Here is a 12,703-nt window from a genome sequence, read left to right on the forward strand (position 1 = left end):
GCCAGCCCGGGCAGGGCGCCGCGATGGAGGAGCCACAGCGCACCCGCTCACACACCGTCAACACCACCGGCAGCTCCTTCGTCGAGAACTTCTCCCCGAAGCAGTTTCCATACGCCTCCAGCTCGCCGCGTCCCCAGGGCGCAGGGCCGCGCGTGCAGCCCGGGGCGCGCTGGGGTCCCCGGGGCCCGGCCAGCCCGGGCAGGGCGCCGCGATGGAGGAGCCGCAGCGCACCCGCTCACACACCGTCAACACCACCGCCAGCTCCTTCGCCGAGAACTTCTCCACTACCAGCAGCAGCTTTGCCTACGACCGCGAGTTCCTCCGGACGCTGCCGGGGCTCCTCATCGTGGCCGAGATCGTGAGTGCCCAGTGGGTCCGGGCCAGGGCAGGGCAGAGGGACCCCCGCTGTGAGCCGCCCCCAGCCCGACGAACCTGCTGAGATCCGGGTCTGGCTTTGGGGACTCCTTTTTTTTGGTGGTGGTGGTGGGGGGGACTCCTTTTTGCACAGCCTTAACTTCTTCGTAAAGTGCGAAACTCAGTGCCACCCTTTTCAATTTAGGCTCTCATTGGGAAAGGGTGGGGAGACCCTCGGGAAGGCGGCTGGGCGAGCTCCGGCTTGGCGGCTTGTGCTGGGAGCGGGATGTTTAGGGGCGTTGAGTTTGCGTTGCGTCTCAGGGATACCTGGTGCCTCTCCCACCTAATCTTCAGACAGACCGCCTTTTCCCTGAAAGCAAAGCTTTCCCAAGATCAGGAAGGAGTATTAAAGTGATCCAGGAATAACTCACTGAATAAAATCTGAAGGACCCAACCTCTTTGAGAGCCACCAGGCCTCCGGGCTGGGGCCCTGCAGGTCCTGGTGTAGGCTGAGATCATTCCTGGAAGGGGCCAGGGTGAATGCTCTCTGCTCTCCAAGGAAGGCTGGAGGCCGAGGGTTCAAGCGGTTTCGCCAGTCCTAGCCAGTCCTTCGTGGCTGAGAAAGCCTGGAGCCCTGTTCACCGCTTCCCGTGGGCACACTGCCTATTGAGGCTTCCCCGCATGCTGGGGGTGTCCACAAACAACAGTGTCGGTGAAGGTGGCTCAGACTAAGCTTATTTTACTTGTGAAGAAACTGAGGCCTAGAGAGGGGGAAACACGGCTGCGGACTGCGGAGCAGGGGTTCAATTTTTCATTCTGAATTGCTAAGGAGCATCCCTTCTGCTGCATTTCAGAGATCACTTTTAAACATTTGTGGGATTGAATTGTAGGCTATGTAGGAGCTGACGCATGAGAGTGATGGTAGCTCAGAAGTGAGTGAGGATGGGACAGTCCCTTTGAGAAGGCCTCTGCAAACCTGTGCACACCGAAGAGCTTCCTTGCTCCTCCAGAGGCCTGGGTCCCGGCTCAGAGCCCCTGGGCTCAACACCGCAGGTGATTCCAGTGATTGAACGCAGACCCTTGCGCTTGCCAGAGAAGCGCTTGTTCTACTGAGCCATCTCCCTAGCCCCAGTGTCAGGAAGTTTGAAAAAAGTGTTGACTTAGTCTGTCTCCCTGCTGGTTCCTTACCTGCTACTGATGACATCTGGAGACCCAGTAAAAAGTTGAAAGTATTAGAATTGCCTGGCTTTAAAGATTTCAGCAAATATTTGCTGTGTGAATGAAGGAATTGGCTGACTCGTGCTTCAGGAAAGCAAACAGAAGCTAAGATGACAAAGATGGGAGTTCTGTACTCTCTGGAGTGGGCTTGGACTGGGCATGAAATAAAATGCCTTGATTTTTCTGATGTATGATCAGCATGCCCTCAACTGTACACATCTTCATAAAAATATAAAAGTGAAGGAAGAAATGTAATGGTCCACTAAAAATAGCAAGGGTCTGAGTTCAAACCCTGGTTCCACCAAAAAAAAAAAAAAAAAAAAAAAAAAAAAACCAAACAAAAAAAACCCAACAAAAAACAAAAAACAAAAAACCACTGTGAATCCCGGGACTCTGGGATCCTGAGGCAAGAGGATCAAAAGATCAGGCCTAGCCTGGATAATTTAGAGAGTGAGGGGTCAGCTAGATAGCTCTGCTGACTGTAGTGCCTGCTTAGGCAGACTCAGGGGCCAGGGGTTCTATCCCTGGCCTGCAGTGCTGGCCCCACCCCCCGGGGGCATACTGGGACAGAGATTGAGACTGAGCATGGTGGTGCCTGTAATCCCAGTACTTGGGAGGCTGAAAAACAGAAAGGATCACTAAAAGTCTGATCTGTGTAATGAGAACCTATACTGCTTGTTTTGTTTTTTTCTGTAGTGGGGGATCAGCCCCAGGTGTGTTGTGCAGCAAGTCCTACCCCTTTTTGTTTTGAGACTAGTCCTTGCTAAATTGCTCCAGTCAGTACTGTTAACTTTCCATCTTCCTGCATCAGCCTTCTCAGTCCTGGGATCATAGGTATGCACTACCCTTCCATCCTGAAATTTTATTTTATTTTATTTTTGGCAGAACTGGGGATTGAACTCAGACCCTTGCGCTTGCCAGGGAAGCGCTTATTCCACCGAGCCATCTCTCTAGCACCTCCTGAGGTTTTATTTTTGACAGAGCTAGTGATGCACAAATTTTAATGATTCGAATATAAATTTCCCCTGTCTTCATTCCTAAGAAATACATTCAGAATTTTCAGAGCTTTGAGTAACATGTTTTTAACAGCATTTCTCAGTTTTTTCTGATTGTAGGCATTGTCCACTCCCTTTCCACCCTGAAAGGAGATGTTTTCCTGTTCTTGGACTTCCTCTTGTGATACATAACCCCTTCCTGGCTCCCACTGTCCTCTTTAGGTAATCTGAGTTAGACCAACACCCCTTGCTGATCCCTGAACAGCAGACCACTGAGCAACCTACAAGCACTTTTCAATTCTGCACAATTTCTTGTTATTCCTGGTATAGTATTTCTCTTTTTCCATTTGGTTCCCCAGATACTTAGTCGCTCATTTAACCCAAGTCGCCTAAATCCCTCCCAGAAGTGCTCGCTATTCTTTCAGGGTGTCTTCAAGATTCCCCCCTCCCCAGCCCCTCACACCTGCTCCCTGCTGCATGGCAGCTGCCCTCACCTGAAGGCTCTCTGTCCATCCCTCCAGGGCACTCAGGTTTCCCTTGCCCACTGTCTTGCTCTGGCTTTGCTTTATTCCCCCGGGGGTGCGGGAGATAGGGATGCAGCTTTCCTACCTTCCTAAGGAAGGCCGAATGTGGAGTTTGAGATTTGCATCTTTCAAAATGCCTTGATTCTACTGTTATACATGATTGTTTGGCAAGGCAAAGAATATTAGATTGGATCTTTCTTTTCAGTATTTCTCTATTGCCCTCTAGCTATTCCAATTTAAAGTATTTTATTCTCCTACTCCCTTTGCCCCATTGGAAGCCTATAGACTCTTCTTTCTCCTGGGATCTCAATTATTAGTGTTGTGTGAGTGTGTTTTCCTCCTTAGGCAGGGGATCTGGTGGGGTCTTAGATAAATAAAACTCTTGTAAGTTTAAGGAGTTGACACTCACCCCCGACCCCTGGCTGGGAATTGAATCCAGGACTTCATATATGCAAGTACACCTACTCTACCATTGAGGTATAGCCCTCAGAGAGTTTCTTTTTCTTTTTTTTTAAATTTTGATTTTATTCTCATTTTTTCATGCTGTTCAAAGAATGCTTTTATATTTTATCCTTATGTATGTTTCCTTAGGGATTTATCATTTCTTGTTTGCACTATGTCTTGAACATTTTATTTTTATTTATTTATTTATTTTTAAATTTCATTTGTTTATGTGTGTGTGGCCAGCTCAGCCCACCAGGGGGTGGGCTGGCTGGCATGTGGTACTGGGGGATTGAACCGTGGTCCCTGTGCTTTGCCTAAGCTTGTTCTAAGTAGGTGCTTTAGACCACTGAGCCATCTCACCAGCCCCATCTTGAACATTTTTTGAGCCTCTAGTTTCTCACATTAACTACTAGTTTTCTTAAAAAAAAAAGAAAAGAAAAAGATTTATTTGGTACAAGGTCTTGTTACACAGCTTGGACGCATAGTGTTCATCGATGACTCAGCTTGGACGCATAGTGTTCATCGATGACTATTTCAACCTCCCCAGAGCTGGATTACAGGCATGCACCACAATGCCTGGTTTCAGTGGCTGGCTCCAGTGGGGGTGGCCAGCACAGCATGTGGTGTGCGTATTGAACCTGGGTCTTTGCACTTGCCAGGCAGGAGCTTAGACTGCCAAGCTGTCTGCCCCCTGGCCCTACCATACTTGTTTTCTTCAGCCTTCTATTTTTAAGGTAACTGTCTTTTGTTAATATAATCAATGCTGTAACAATTTTCCTTCTTTGGCCATCTTTTCATATCTATATAATGCTCTTCTTTTTTTTTTTTTGGAACCGGGGATTGAACTCAGGCCCTCGTGCTTGCCAGGGAAGCACTTATTCCACTGAGCCATCTCCCCGGCCCCAATGCTCTTCTATTTATTTATTTATTTATTTATTTATTTATTTATTTATTTATTTTGTGTGTGTGTGTGGCCAGCTCAGCCCACCAGGGGGCGGGGCTGGCTGGCATGTGGTGCTGGGGGATTGAACTGCAGTCCCTGTGCTTTGCTAAGCTTGTTCTAAGTAGGTGCTTTAGACCACTGAGCCATCTCACCAGCCCCCCAATGCTCTTTTTGAGGAAAATCCTCCTAAAGTAGAGTTGTTGAGTCCAACTTAAAGGTTTTATGGCATGTTCTGAAGTTATCCTCCCTCAGAGTTCACTGGTTTAAATTGTCTTCAGTAGTATTCACCTATTAAGTGCAGTATACTTTTTAAAAAGAATTAGAGAACTCAAAATTCAAAATTATCAGGATCACCTAAAGAGATATACAACAGTGTGTTTTGATTCTAAGATAGTTTTTTGGTACGTGTTTTAACATCTGATCAGGTGCAGCTTATAACGATGGTTTCCTGCATGTCATGCAACCTGGTGCCATTGATTCTTATCTGCAAATGGAGGAGTATATTTGTGTTTCAAACTATTATCATCCCATTGCTGAGACCACGAAATACCTGCCTCCAGAAAAGTGCTGCTCACAGCCCCGTGAGAATACTGAGACACAGAATTACTAAGAACCTGTCTTGTATTTGAACCTGAGGAAATGAGATAATAGAGAGCAAAATACGTTTCCCCAGACCACTTGTCCAAGTTGCCTGCCCTGGCCTCATCATGGCGATAATTATAGGTATCTGTAAAGACATGATTGCCTCTGCAATGCCGTGCTGAAGCCAAACCATGGTGGTTTCCTTCCTTTTAAAGTTTTATTAGCAAGCTAGAGCAATCAAGTACATGACCTGGGAATTGTAGGTTGCTGTGATCTCATAACTGCTGTTTCAAGTACATGAAGAATAAAAGTGATTTGTAAGGAACCAAGTTAATTATGCCTTTCCTGGTAAGGGTGACTTTATTTGTTTCTTTAATGTATTTTGGTACTGGAGATTGAACTCAGGACTTTGCGCTTGCCAGGCAGGTGCTTATGCCACTGAGCTACTTGAAAATGAACTATAGCATCTGTGTAATAACGTTAGGTTGGGGCTGGGGAGATGGTTCAGTGGAATAAGCGCTTCCTGGCAAGCGCAAGGGCCTGAGTTCAATCCCCGGTTCTGCCAAAAAAAAAAAAAAAAAAAAAAACCAAAAAACAAAAAACAAAATGTTAGGTGTTTGGTTTTTTTTTTTTTTTAAATTTTATTTTATTTTGTGGCACCAGGGATTGAACTTAAGACCTGTGCTTGCCAGGCAGGTACTTATACCACTGAGCCAACTCCCCGGCCCATGGTCACTGGGTTTTATTTACTGCCATGTGCATACTGAGTTGGGGAAGGTCAAATTAAGTTTACTGAGAACTAGAATCTAAAATTATTGTCTTCTTGAGTTCATTTAAAAATAGTGGACAGAGCTGGGGAGATAGCTTGGCAGTATGAAGTGCCTGCCTACCAAGTGCAAGGTCCCGAGTTCCATCCCCAGTACCACATGCCATGCCAGCCCCAGAACCCTAGGCGTGCCGTGTCGGCCCCAGAACCTGGTATGGTGGTGCACGCTTGTAATCCCAGCACTGGGGAGGCGGAGACAGGAGGCTCACTGTGAGTCCGAACTGCGTAATGAGACCCTGGATCAAAGAAAAAAAAATCAGTGGTCATAAGCTGAGCATGGTGGAGTGCATGTCTAATCCCAGCCCTCTGAGTAAAGAGGATTGCTGTGAGTTCAAGGCCAGCCTGAATTCCATGTTGAAACCCTGTCTCAAAAAGACATACAAGGGGGGCTGGGGAGATGGCTCAGTGGAATAAGCGCTTCCCTGGCAAGTGCAAAAGCCTGAGTTCAATCCCTGGTTCCAAAAAAAAAAAAAAAAAAAAAAAAAAGACATAAAAACAAAACAAATAACCCCCAAAACATAGACACAGTTTCCATTTCACAAAAATAAATGCCTGTTGTGCCTGTTGTTGGTACTGGGGATTGAACTCAGGACCTTGTACTTGCCAGGCAGGCACTTATGCCACTGAGCTATCTCCCCAATCCAAATACCTATTCTTTGTAGAAGAATGCAGGTTAAAAAAAAGGAAGTTGAAACATAAATTCTTGTGCTCACAGAGGTTCCTTATAGACCTGGTACCAGAAATAGAGTAAGACTATTGGTTGTTGCGATGCTTAGAGTTTTTGCTGGTGTTCAGGGCCTTGGGGGCTAGGAATGCTAAATGCCCTGAAGTATTTGGCACAGCCTCCAAAATAAAAAATTGCTTCACCAGCTGCCAATAGCTGTGGTTCATTGTTTGGGAACTCTGAGTGCGCCATTCTTTACTTTTTGGAGTGAATGCATCCAGAATTTTGTGGTTACGTTATTTATCTGTAATTTTGAGGAAAATATCTAGTCCTTGGGCTGGGAGATAGCAGTATGAGTGTCTGACTGGTGAGCACAGGACTTGGGTTTGATCCCTGGTGCCGCATGCCATGCAGGCCCTGCCCTGGGCACACTGTGCAGGCCACCAAGACCTGGAGTGGTGGCACACGCCTATAATCCCAGCTCTGGGAAGGCTGAAAACAGGGAGATCACTATGAGTCTGAGCTGCATAATGAGACCCTGTACCAAATACATTAAAAAAAAATTTTGTTTGTCCTCTATAAGCTGCTTCTTTTGTTCTGCTGCAGCCACTGTGGTGGTGGTTTACACTTGCCCTTGTTGCCTCTGGCTTCCTGCGCCAAAGGATGCCGTGAAGTGAGAAGAGCGAGGGTTCTGGGTATGCACTCCCGGGATTCCTCCTTTCTGGGGCTTGGCAGGTTGGCTGTGCCCCTCCTCAGAAAGCAGGCTGTCTGACAGCCCTCCCCATACTGTTTGCTCAAGCACTGAGAGCTGCGAACTCCCCCTCCTTGCTATTGCCAGGTACCACGCATTGCTTGTGGTTTTCCTGCACCCTGCTTTACAAATAACACCTTTATTAAACAGTCCTCAGATTACTCAACTGAACGTTCCTGGTTTCCTACAGAGACTGATGGATCAACTTCCCTCATCAATGATTAATTTCTCTTGACATTCTGAATGGCCACATAGTATTCCATAAATATCGAGGCTCCTTCTGTTCAGTGTATGTTTATTTCCTTCTTTCAACAACATGTAACAAACACTCTTTAAACTAAGTCTTTCTGGATGTCCTTTAATGTTTTTTTATTTTTTATATATATATATATTTTGGCGGAATCAGGGATTGAACTCAGGTCCTTGCATTTGCTAGGGAAGCGCTTATTCCACTGAGCCATCTCCCGGCCCCTATTTCTTTTTAAAGATGAATACTTAGGATTGATAAAGAGGGATTTGGCTCTATTTATTTATTTATTTATTTATTTATTTATTGGCGGAACTGGGGATTGAACTCAGGCCCTTGTGCTTGCCAGGCAAGCGCTTATTCTACTGAGCCATCTCCCCGGCCCCTTGGCTCTTTTTAAAGCCAACTATATTTGGCATACAATAAATTTCACCATTTTTAGTATAGAGTTCTATCAGTTTGGCTGTGTGTGTTTATAAAATTAGCTTTATTGAGATACAATTTGCACATAAAATTATCCTTTTAAAGGTCTACAATTCAAGGGGTTTTGGGATACTCCATTATGCAGGTATCACCACTGTCTCATTTTAGAAGTTTACCTTAAAAAAAACCTGTTGGGGGGACGGGGAGATGGCTCAGTAGAATAAGCACTTGCCTGGCAAGTGCAAGGGTCTGAGTTCAATCCCAGTTTCGCAAAAAAAAAAACCAACCAAACAAAAAAACCCACAAAAAACCTGTTGGCAGTCATTTCCCATTAGGCCTGGTCCTTAGCCCTTGGTAACCTTTAACCCACTCTCCATGAGGGGGCGGGATTTGTCTGCTCTGGGCATTTCCCCTAAATGGAATTCTACACCATGGTGCTTTCTACCTGGCTTCTGTCACCTGGCATCATGTTTTTAAGAGTTACCCATGCTTCCTGTTTGCCTACTTCATTCCTTTATTATCAAATAATATTCTACTGCTGAGAAGATAACCATGTGCAATGTATTAATTATTGAAAATGCCTATTAGCTTGGAAAGTGTCTCATTGATACTTTCAATAAAATAAAAAAAAGTAAAGAAAAAAACCCAGATAATATTCTTTTTTTAAAATTTATTTTTATTTATTTTTGGCAGAACCGGGGATTGAACTCAGGCCCTTGCACTTGCCAGGGAAGCGCTTATTCCACTGAGCCATCTCCCCGGCCCCTCTTTTTTTTTTTTTTAAATAATACATATATACACACTCACGGTAGTTTTTTTAAAAAAATAATTAATTAATTAATTAATTTGTGTGTGTATGTGTGTGTGGCCAGCTCAGCTCAGCCCAGGGGGCAGGGCTTGCTGGCATGTGGTGCTGGGGGATTGAACCGTGGTCCCTGTGCTTTGCTGAGCTTGTTCTAAGTAGGTGCTTTAGACCACTGAGCCATCTCACCAGCCCCCCAAATAATATTCTATTGTATTGATATACACATGGTTTGGTTTATCCATTCATCAACTGATAGGTATTTGAGGTTTTTTCCATATATTTTTTTAAAAGTTTATTTATTTTTGTTTTTATTTATTTATTTATTGGCAGAACCAGGGGTTGAACTCAGGCCCTTGTGTTTGCCAGGCAAGTGCTTATTCTACTGAGCCATCTCTCTGGCCCTATTTTTTCCATATTTTGATTATTATAAATAATACCATGTACAAGCTTTTGTGTGATATAAGTTTTCTTTGGGTTTCTTGGACATTTAGTAAGAATGGAATCAATTGAGTCATCTGGCAACTCCTCATGATTTGAGGCACTGCTAGATGGTTTCCAAAAACAGCTTATGAGGGGCCAGGGAGATGGCTCAGTAGAATAAGTGCTTGTCTGGCAAGCTCAAGGGCCTGAGTTCAATCCTTGGTTCCGCCAAAAACAGCTTATGACCAGTCCCACCAGTGATGAGGGCTCTCATCTCTCCACATCTTCAATGAAACTTACTTTCTTCTCTGATTCTGGTCACTCGGGTGGTGTGAAATGATACCTAATCATGGCGTTGTTTTACATTTCTGTCCTGTCTGATGATGCTGAGCAATCCTCATGTGTCTGTTAATCATATGTAGATTTTCTTTGGAGAAATGTCAGTTAAAATTCTTTGCCAATTTAAAAATCGTATTTATATTTTCTATTGTTGAGTTGTTAGAGTCCTTTACATACTCTGGTACAATTTCTTATCAGATGTATGCTTTTGAGCACTAAACATTTGAAGAAGCAAGTTTCATTTCTATAATCATTAAAGTCAAACATTTAAAATATACTTATGAGCCATTTATTTCTTCTTTTCGTAACTGGGTTTTCCTCTCCTTTTTTTAATTTTTTTTTATTTTATGTATTTGGTAAAGGGTCTACAGTTTGTATAGGCTCACTACATAGATGTGACTCGTAGTGATCCTTCTGTTTTCAGCCTCCCAAGCGCTGGGATTATAGGCATGTGCCACCAAGCCCAGTCTCAATCACCATCTCAGTGTGCCCTGGGGATGGGCTGGCACCGCAGGCCTGGGAATAGAACCCTGGCCACTGTGCTCTGCCTAAGCAGGCACTTTAGTCCACTGAGCTAATGAGACTAACTAATGAGACTTTTTTTGGTTGTTGTTTAAAGGTACTATATTTTAAAATCTGGTTATGGTGGCACACATCTATAATTCTAGCACTCTGCTAGGCTGATGCAGGAAGATAACAAGTTGAGCCCACCCAGCCTGGGGAACTTACTTAGCAAGATCTTAACTCAAGGAAAAAAAAAAATTAAAAAGGACTGGGGCTGTGAAGTGGTAGCCTAGCAAAGCACACACATGCCCCCACACCCCCACTCACAGGTGCACACAAAAGGGAGATAAAGCTTCAATGAAAATTGGCCCTTGCGGGCTGGTGAGATGGCTCAGTGGTCTAAAGTACCTACTTAGAACAAGCTTAGCAAAGCACAAGGACCATGGTTCAATCCCCCAGCACCACATGCCAGCCAGCCCCGCCCCCTGGTGGGCTGAGCTGGACACACACACACACACACACACACACACACACTCACACACACAAATAAATAAAGAAAAAAAAAAAAGAAATGTTAAAAAAAAAAAGAAAGAAAATTAGCCCTTGGGAGAAAAACTAGATTTGGGCAGTATGTTTAAATAAGGATATTTGCTTTATAACTACTTATTTATGGTTTAATTTCTTATGTTGAGGGTCTTATTTTATGTGAATCTGTATAAAGAAGCTTGATCATTGTAAAAATAAAGTTTATTTTTTGTATTTTAGGGAAGGGTCTACAGGGTGTTCAGGGTCTCACTACTAGATCGGACTTGTAGTGATCTGCCTGTTTACAAGAGCTGGGATTACAGGCACGTACCACCGTGCCCAGTCTCAGTCGCCATCTCAGAGCATCCTGGGGGGCGTGGGGCTGGCACAGTAGGCCTGGGGATCGAACCCCCAGCCCCTGTGTCAGCTTGCAGGTGCTTTAATCCACTGAGTTATTTGGCCAGCTTGTAAAAATAAAGTTTAGATCACTTAATAGAGTCTCCACTAGCCTACCTCTTTCCTTCTCTCCCTTTCTCACCCAGCTGCCCGATGTAACTATTCTTTGCATTTCTCCCAGACCTTTCTTTGTACATGCACACATATGTATGTGGCCTAAGACACACCTACCTATGAGTGAACATATTTCTTTCATTTTTTTTTTTTTTTTGGTGGAACTGGGGATTGAACTCAGGCCCTTGCACTTGCACTTGCCAGGCAAGCGCTTATTCTATTGAGCCATCTCCCCAGCCTACAGAGTGAGCATATTTCTTATTCTGCAACTTTTTCACTTAGAGTCTTGATCTTTCCCACAATCCTTTTGGTTAATTTCTACATTTCTCATATATTATGGTTAATAATTTTTTTCATCTGTCATTTGTCATTAATATCATTCATGCCATTTTCCCTTAAAAATGAATTCTAGGGGCCAGGGAGATGGCTCAGTAGAATAAGCACTTGCCTGGCAAGCTCAAGGGCCTGAGTTCAATCCCTGGTTCTGCAAAAAAAAAAAAAAAAAAAAAAAAAAAGAATTCTAAAAAAAAAACGAATTCCAAATTTTCTTTTTTCTTTTTTAAATGTATTTAGCTCAGGGTCTACAGGATATCACTACACAGATCAGACTTGTAGTGATCCTCCTGTTTTCAGCCTTCCAAGTGCTGGGATTATAGGCACGCATGTGGTACCTGGGATTGAACCCCAGTTAGTCCACTGAGCTATCTGGCCTGCCCCTAAATTTTCTTTAAACATGTAGGCCTTCCCCCTCAAATTCTGCTGATAGGGCTGGTGAGATGGCTCAGTGGTCTAAAGCACCTACTTAGAATAAGCTTAGCAAAGCACAGGGACCGTGGTTCAATCCCCCAGCACCACATACCAGCCAGCCCTGCCCCCTGGTGGGCTGAGCTGGCCACACACATACACACACACACACACACACACACACACACACACACAATAAATAAAATTTTTAAAAAATGTTTTTTTAAAAAATTCTGATATTTGAGGAAAATTTTGTCATGATTATTTCTTTAATAAGGCATTCTTACTGTTTAGATAGACTTTTACTTTTCCCAGGTAGACACCTGCGTATTGTTCCAGTTCCAACACATGCTGCTGAAGTGAGCACAGGTGAGACCTGTGTGTCTCACTATTAACCATCTTATATTCCCACTGTGCATCACTATTTTGACCCTCTTTTATTTGAGTCAATTTCAGATTTTTTAAATTATTGTTTTAACATGCATGTAAATATCTAGCAGGGTAATCCATACAATTTTTTTTCTTTTTTATTCTCATACACTTATAGTAACATAGATGGCTTTTAGCGTCAGTGTTCTTCTAATCCCATTACAACTTTGATTGCAAATTCCTTGAGTTTAGAAATTTGAGGAGCCATCTTTATGGTATGTAGTTTGGTTTCTTTTCCCTCATTGCTGGGACAAAGTACCCGACACCTGAAATTAAGGAAGGAAAGGTCTATTTAGCTCACAGTTTGTAGAGGTTTCGGTCCATACTCAGCTGGCTCCAAGGCAGGGGGCGTGTGGCCCAGGGGCAACAGTCCAGGGTGACAGAAGACAATGAAAGCAGCAAGAGTACAAGGGGGTAGAACAAGCATCTTTTCCTCCATATATATATATATATATA

The 12,703-nt window shown here is 44.0% G+C and overlaps 1 protein-coding gene across 1 annotated transcript in view; it reads left to right on the forward strand.

The window, feature by feature from the left end:
- The first annotated feature begins 101 nt into the window (after positions 1-101).
- The window catches only part of Cmtm8 (CKLF like MARVEL transmembrane domain containing 8), a 137,790-nt gene continuing 125,188 nt past the window's right edge, over positions 102-12,703 (forward strand). Inside the window, exon 1 of the mRNA XM_004634219.2 lies at positions 102-358. Within this exon, the coding sequence (XP_004634276.1) occupies positions 212-358 (147 nt within the window). The 5' untranslated portion in view covers positions 102-211. The remainder of the gene's footprint in view (positions 359-12,703) is intronic.

The sequence above is a fragment of the Octodon degus genome, unplaced genomic scaffold, assembly GCF_000260255.1.
Source record: "Octodon degus isolate 3935 unplaced genomic scaffold, OctDeg1.0 scaffold00059, whole genome shotgun sequence".
Lineage (NCBI taxonomy): Eukaryota > Metazoa > Chordata > Mammalia > Rodentia > Octodontidae > Octodon > Octodon degus.